This window comes from Octopus bimaculoides, chromosome 11 (assembly GCF_001194135.2).
Source record: "Octopus bimaculoides isolate UCB-OBI-ISO-001 chromosome 11, ASM119413v2, whole genome shotgun sequence".
In the NCBI taxonomy this organism is placed as follows: Eukaryota; Metazoa; Mollusca; class Cephalopoda; order Octopoda; family Octopodidae; genus Octopus; species Octopus bimaculoides.
The window spans coordinates 43,226,678-43,234,605 of NC_068991.1; the positions used below are offsets into that span (position 1 = coordinate 43,226,678).

The window sequence follows — 7,928 nt, forward strand, 5'->3', positions numbered from 1 at the left end:
GAAGTCTCTCTCTCTCTCTCTCTCCCTCTCTCTCTCTCTCTCTCTCGCCTGTTGCCTAGCATAAAGTTGTTCCCTTTGGGGTTCATAATCTTGCAAGCTGCATGACAACCTCACTAGTGCTAGTAGCATAAAAAAGGTCCCCAGTACACTTTGTAAAATGGTTGGTATTAGGAAAGACATCCAGTCATAGAAACCATACAAAGTAGACACTGGAGTGCAAAGCAGTCATCATTGACTCCATCTGATCCTGTCAAATCATCCAACACATGCCAGTATTGTACATGGACATTAAATGATGATGTTAATGATATATATATATATATATAACATCATCACTATAATTCTGTATGGCTCAGACAATGTTTATTGAGGCAGGTGCCCTTCCTGTCTCTAACCCTTATATGTTTCCAAGCAAGATATTTCTCCATGCCCACACATCTTTTTGCAGAATATTAGAAATGAAAGAGTCATTTACATTTGTCAAATTTGGGTCAGTTTGTCTTCATGACATGTTCTGTTGATCTCACTCGATGAACCCGCCTTTGACTTCGATGACAGCCTCCAAGCAACCTCAGAACTGGCCACAGGCTTTCGTCACTGTCTCCCATTTTAGGTCCCTGAATGCCCTAGTTATCCTGACCCTCAGCTTGTCCTTTGTGTTGCTGTTGGATTTGTTGGTCTCTCATTCCACTTCACTCCACACAAAGAAGTCAAGGGGGTTGTACTCAGGTGAGTTGGGAGGCCAAATGTCAGGTACTGTGTGATCAAAGAAATTCTCCAACAGCCAGGCCTGGGTCTTCCAGCTAGTGTGGCAGGGCACAGAGTCTTGTTACATATACAGCCTCCCTGCAGCTAACTCAGTTGATCCAAAGCTTCACCACTTCACTCAGAACATGGATGTAGCCATTGGTGTTCAATCTGAGGCTCTCAGGGAAGAAGTGGAGTGGCATAACATCACCTTGTTGCTAACAACACCAAAGACCATGGTTGTCGCTGGAAATTTCGTCTGCATGACTCTGGTCACATCCTTGGGTGAGACCATGAGCTGCCTGTTATTCTGCAAGTTGACGTTCTGGTCTTAGCAGAAATTCTCGTTGGAAAAGAACCACTTTATATCTGGCCCCAGTGGGTGTGTCAACTTGTTAATCAGCTTCTTGGTGTGCTTGAGTTGCTTTTCTTGCATCACCTTGGACAGAAATTGTCCCTCCCTCCCCTTGTATGAAAAGTAGAGAATGTCTCCATGCACCACCAGCCTGATGAGTTTTTCATCCACAACCCTTTCTCCTGTGCGATAGAATGCATTGACTTGCTGGGATCATTGTTGGTGATCTCTGGGTTTCACCGACAAATTCCAGTGTTCTGATGTTAACTGATCATTGAACATGGGATTTCTTCTCTACTGCCACTTCGTATTTGAATCCTGAATCTTCCAACTCCTTTCTGACCTTTTCCACCATCCTTCTGCTGATGTTGAGGAAGTCTCAAATCTCCTTGTTTCTCCTTCTCGCATGGATTCCAAGAAAGACTCCATGCCTCTTCTACAAATTGTGGTAGGGTGGGGTGTCAAAATATTCCAGAGTCAATTATTCTGCAAAAAAGTAAAGCAAAAATAGTTATTGTTTTTAAGAAGAAAAAATACCAACAAGAATTTTTTAAAATATGCATAAGATTAGCAGTTGAAAATTGTAAACAAATACTATCTGCATCTTGTACATGCATGTGTGTGTGTTTGTGAGGGGAGGGTGAGTTGAGGAAGATGTTGGAAGTAAAGGGATCAAATTGGATTCAGCAGAAGACCTGAAAAATGGTGCATTGGAAGGGTGAGGTGGAGGGGTGGTAGGTGAGCAGGAAATGGAGGAAGGTAGTGGTGGCCAGAGCAAGGAGAGAGAGTGGATGCACAGTCAACAGATCAGGCAAGGGCGAGGTCAGTTTGGATAATGGAGGGTGGGGTATTCCTATTGGGTAGAGTATTCCTGTTGGGTGAAGTGGTGAGCCATGAGTTGGGAGTTGGGACTGTCTTGAAATCATGATCGTCACTACAGAGTCAGTTGGGAGAGAGGAACTGAGAGTAAGAGATGGACAGTTTGGTATGGTTAGGGTGGGAGGAGGAGAAGTTGATGTAAGAGTATGAGTCTGTGGGTTTGTAGTGGATGGAGGTGGTAAGAGAGAAGTGGTGGAGAGTAACAGAAATGTCACATTTTTTTCAGCATACCTTGACCATCTCAGACACATTTTTCTTTCTCTCCATCTTTTATCTCTCCTCATCTTTGTATTGTTTTTATTTTTTGACTATGTATATTATATGTGTATGTGTGTGAGTGCATGCGTGTATGTGTGTGTTTAGGCACAGGTGTGATTGTGTGGTAAGAAGCTTGCTTCCCAACTACATGATTCTGGGTTCAGTCAAACTGCATGGTTTGTTGTGCAAGTATCTTCTACTATAGCCTCTGGCTGACCAAACCCTTGTGAGTGTATTTGGTGGATGGAAACTGAAAGAAGCCCATTGTACATGTATATATATATATATATATATATATATATATATATATATGTGTGTGTATGTATATATCTATGAGCGTGTGTGTCTCCACCACTGCTTGACAACCAGTGTTGGTGTGTTTATGTCCCCACAACTTAGCAGTTCAACAAAAGAGACCGATAGAATTAATACCAGGCTTGAAAAACATAAGTCCTGGAGTCAGCCCCGGTATGACCACTGTGTAATGACTGAAACAAGTAGAAGATAAATGATAAACAATATATATATATATATATATATACGCAGTAAAAATCACACCAATAATACAAGTAAAATTATGAGGTAAAGACAAGACAAACAAAGAATGCAGATTACACAAGCATGTCCCTGAAAAGTATAGAAATGTAAAGCAAAAAAAAAAACATGGTAGAGAATCTTATGCTTTGAGTGGTACTCTTTATCAAAGAGAAGAAAAAGAATTAAGAGGCAAGAGAAAGAGAAAATGTATGATACTGAATATAAGACATCTGCTTATATGGCAGTGCTGTGCTGGAATATGTATCAAGCAATCAAATAGAAGACTGGACTGATTCAATTACCTCTAAATTTTCCCTGCATATATTGTCCTTGAAACTAACTAAATGGCATCTGTTGTTATTATTAAGATCAGCTTTATTTGTCATTGTCATTGTTATCTCCACCTTAGTGAAGGCAGAGGTATTGTTTTCAGTCGTGTTTGTTTGTTCATTTGTCCATGGACAAGATATCTCAAGAACTGCTGGATGGATTCAGATGAAACTTTCAGGGATGTTAGGCCTCATGACTGGCACAAACTGATTAGATTTTGGGATGGATCCAGTTCCAGGCAAGGATTCTGGACTACTTTCCTGTTTTTTTTTTATTTAATTTATGAGTGTGGGTGGGTTCATTTTTACTATTTTCGTTTGTGAGAGCAGTTGAGTTTATTTCAGATATTCTCATTTAAAAAATCATCTCTGACTAATCGTTGAGAGGACTTTGGTGTTGCCTTGGTGGAGGTTTGTACTCTCAGTGCTCTTGTTCAGATTAATATCATTCTCATTATCATTTTGAAGACTGCTGTTTTTCTTAATTCTTCTTTACCTACTTACCTAGTGATCAAGTCAGGGACTTAACAAGAGTTTTCACCACCTAGGAGTAAAGACACTTTGACACACCTACCTTAATTAGCAAGTATGATAGGCCAGTGGAAATTTCTATTTCCTGATGTCTTTTTGGATGCACAGGGTATTTGCAAATGTCATGCATGCACTCACACATACGCACATGCACACACACATATGTACATGTGTGTGTAGGTAAATCAAAAATGAAAACAACTAAAAACAAAAACAACAGTCAAAAGGGTGTACACGTGAATGTATTAGGTTGAGTTCAGTTTAAGATGAAAAAAAGATGAGGATTGAATTCAGTTTAAGATGAAAAAATGATGTGATGTTTTGAGCATGGCTCTTCATCAGAAAGAGGAAAGAGAAAAGTTCTGGAGAGAAGGAAAAGAATAGTCCAAAAAAAATCACATGGTCGTTACATGGCTGAAGTGACCAGATTATAGAGGAAGAGAGAGAGAGAGAGAGAAAGATTGAAAGATTCTCATCAGTCTCAGCCAACAACTAATGAAGTTGTGATTAGTTAAAGGCTTTTTTCAACACAACCCATTCTTAACAACAGAATTCACAGTGTTGGTTGCTTTGGGTAACAAAGTAAAAGCTAAAATCTTATTCAGCTGCTTACATGTCCCTTTCACCAGAAAGAATTCAGTTGGTTGAAGACCAATGGAAAATTCACAATCACTAAAATATATTGATGAAAGGTTTTTATCATTTAATTCATCATTGATGTTTTTTGTTTGTTTTTTCTCCTTTTCAAGTGAAATCTTATCGTTTCAGGTCCATTTTCTCAATTATGTCTTCATATTATGAGTTAAAAAACAGACGATTTATAATCAGATGTATGCTCTTATTTGGTTTGTCTACATGCATAGGATCATCTCTTTTAGGTCTGAGTAAGTTCATCTTATTTACATTCTATTGTTTTCTCATGCTGTATTTATTTGTCAATAATATGCACTTGTGTATGATACATATTATGTAAGGCTATGAAATCCTAGTAAAAATATCATGCATTGAATTTTCTAAAATGAAGTGTTTGGTCAGATTTATTAAAATCTGACCAAAAGTTCATGTAAACTAAATAAAACAAAAACCAAATTTGAAAGTGTTATATCACATGTTCGGATGGCGTGCCTTCGCCAATAATGTACCTCTACTCAACTACCGAACTCTCACTTCCGACGATTTGACTCAATAGAACTCAACGTCTAGTCCACTCATGGATCCAGCTTGCTCTACGCGATGCTTCTATGACTAGCTATCACGTCCACTATTTATACGTATTGGACTAGCCTACTTATTGTCTGGGAGCATCCACACAACAGAAAGTGACCTCTGAACTTTACCAGTTAAAAGTGAACTTTTAACTTTACTTTCAAACTTGAAATTACTACCATCAGCCTTCATTACAGAAAGATATAAAGAACAATATAGAATGTAAATGCTTTCATTAAATTCATGGGATGTAGTAATGGAGGCTGGGGTACATATATTTATATCTGGACCTTTGCCCAGTTGTACCTGTTAAGTCACCATTACTCACCCACCTTCTTATCTATTCAATATCCTTTCATTACTCTACCATTCCTACTATCACTGTACCATGCCATCTGTGAAATGAGAGGAAAATATTAGATCTGTCTGTATTCAATCCCCTTCCTCTAACTCTATATCCTATTCTTCTCTCCACTATCTTTCTGAATCATGATGCTTAAGTAAGGTGTGAATCTGAATTACATCCCCATTTACCCTTCTATGGTACCTACCATCACTCCTCTCCCAATGTCATTATTGTTCTTTCACATTATAACCTGCCTTTAATTCTCATTGCTCCTCTGGTACTATATCTACAATTTCTTTCTCCTTTTCCTCACCATTACCCCAACCATGTTGTTTCCCCTGTTTCTCCTTTCTTTTTCCCTCCCACTCTAGTTTTATCTTCTGCAATGGTCCTCTCTTCTGCCCACTCTTACAATAATGTTACCCTGATGAAACAGACAACACCACAAAACAGTAAGGATCCTGATAGAGGGTAACCTTATTAATGTTACAGCCATGATAAAATGTACATAGTATGCTCTGTACAGGTGTTCATAGAAGTGATGTTTCTAGTGTACTGTGAAAAACATGTCTAACCATTCTAAACATGAGGAAATATTAACTTGCTTGGAAACGCCATAATTGGTGAGAGGAAGGGAACCCAGCCATAGAAAATCTGCTTCAACAAATTCCGTCTGACCCATGGAAGCATGGAAAAGTTGACATTAAATGATGATGATAATATAATGATGATATCTGTTGAAATTCACTGCCTTTTTTCAAATAATTTTGAAAATAATAAAGGATTTAGTGAAATAACATTTCCGTTATTAATCTGGTGTTTGGAACATAAATTAGCATGAAAGTTTGGTGCGAAGTTCTCATTTACATCGATTTAAATCAGGAAATTTGTATCATAGAACCAAGGGTGGTTCTCAAGCATGTGGGCATCAAAAGAGTTGATGTTTATGTTTTAATTTCTGGTAATTTTTTTTTTTCAAATATACACTTAATTTTTCCAACACTGCTGCCAACATATCTGTGCATATACAAGCAACAAGTTTAGACAGATATGTGTGTTATAACATGTGTATGGAGACTGGCAAAATTGAACTCTCCATAAGTATTTGTTTGTTTGCATGCATGACATCATCAACTTGTGTTTATTTACAATTCCAAAATTTACATATGCACTGCATAGTGACATATACTTGGTCATTTGCTTGTGGGGCATATTTATGAATATGTGTTAGTGCATGCTATGAATTTCCAACTCAGAGCAAGATTAAAAAGATAAATTAGAGGCAACTTTTTGTGCCCTTTAAGTAAAAAATTTGCAACTTATATACAAGTGTATTTAGTCTCATTATTAGTATAGAAAAATATAACATATTGATTTTACCTCCTCATTACAAATCAGTTTGCTTGGACAATAATATAACAAGTCATACTGTCCAGAATATGGACTCACACTTGGATTGGGGAAAATAAGTAGCCTCTTTATTACTGTGTTTCAAAGGGAGTTCAACCATAAATATTAACTTATAATACATTTAATACATTGGGTTTTTAACCTATTGTATTTTTCATTTGTTTCTACATTTGTGTTGCAAAGGTATCATTTAAGTTCTCATGTATAGTACACCACCTTAAACTTTTAGACTTTTAGGCTTAAAAATCTGGGGAAAAGTGTGTAGTATACTTGGTGTTTTTATTGGCTTCTTTCTCTTGGCTAATTTAACTGAAAACAGGCTATGCATGCAATTTATTATTGAATGATTTAGTGAGAGGAATTACTTCCATGACAAGATATATTGTGTTTCTTGAGTTTTTCTTTTGTCATTTCAGCTATTTTCCTCAATGAAAATACTTCTATTGATGAACGGAAATTAAGCTTGTTAACTGACTGCCAGCAGAAGTTGAAAGACAGAGATGATTATATTTTCACTCTTAAAACTGCACATAAGCCAATGAAACAAAATAGACAGAAAGAAACAATTACAATTTTTGCTATCACTCCCACTTACTCACGTTTAGTACAGAAAGCTGAGCTCACAAGACTTTCACAAACATTTTTACATATCCCCAATTTCCATTGGATTGTAGTAGAAGATTCTTCTACAAAAACTACGTTGGTGGCCAATTTTTTGAAAGAAAGCAACTTAAATTATACACATTTAAATGTAAAAACACCTGACAATTATAAACTGAAACCAACAGACCCTAACTGGTTAAAACCACGTGGGGTGCTTCAACGAAACCTTGCCCTTAATTGGCTTCGGGAAAATATTGACATTAACACGCAGAAAGGAGTTCTTTATTTTGCAGATGATGATAATACATATTCCTTGAAAGTCTTTGAAGAGGTTACTTCTCTTTTTATTATTATTTATTATTATAAAGAAATCATTATTATTATTATTATTATTCAGTAGTTTTATTTTTATAACGTGCTTTCACTTCACTACCGAGCGCAGCTCTGTGCGCCTTGGGTATGTGCTGTGGTTTGCTGTAGTGCTCTTATGTTTACTGTATTGAAAGTGTTTTGCGTAGAATGTGTGCAGTACCCAGTAGTGCAATTTTCTGTATGTTATATATATTTGTAAGTCCTGGTATTTTTGTTATGTATTTGTCTGAATATTTTTTTATTATACCTAAGGCACCTACTATGATAGGAATTGTTTCTGTTTTTAGATTCCACATTCGAGTTATCTCTATTTCCAGGTCTTTGTATTTTGAAAGTTTTTCCATTTCTTTTAGAG

The 7,928-nt window shown here is 36.8% G+C and overlaps 1 protein-coding gene across 2 annotated transcripts in view; it reads left to right on the top strand.

Moving 5' to 3' along the window:
- The window catches only part of LOC106873166 (galactosylgalactosylxylosylprotein 3-beta-glucuronosyltransferase 1), a 66,576-nt gene that overhangs the window by 44,552 nt on the left and 14,096 nt on the right, over window positions 1–7,928 (top strand). For both annotated transcript variants that reach the window (XM_052971763.1, XM_014920395.2), the window contains 2 exons: window positions 4,405–4,520; window positions 7,015–7,532. In XM_052971763.1, the coding sequence (XP_052827723.1) occupies window positions 4,421–4,520; window positions 7,015–7,532 (618 nt within the window). In that variant the 5' untranslated portion in view covers window positions 4,405–4,420. The remainder of the gene's footprint in view (window positions 1–4,404; window positions 4,521–7,014; window positions 7,533–7,928) is intronic.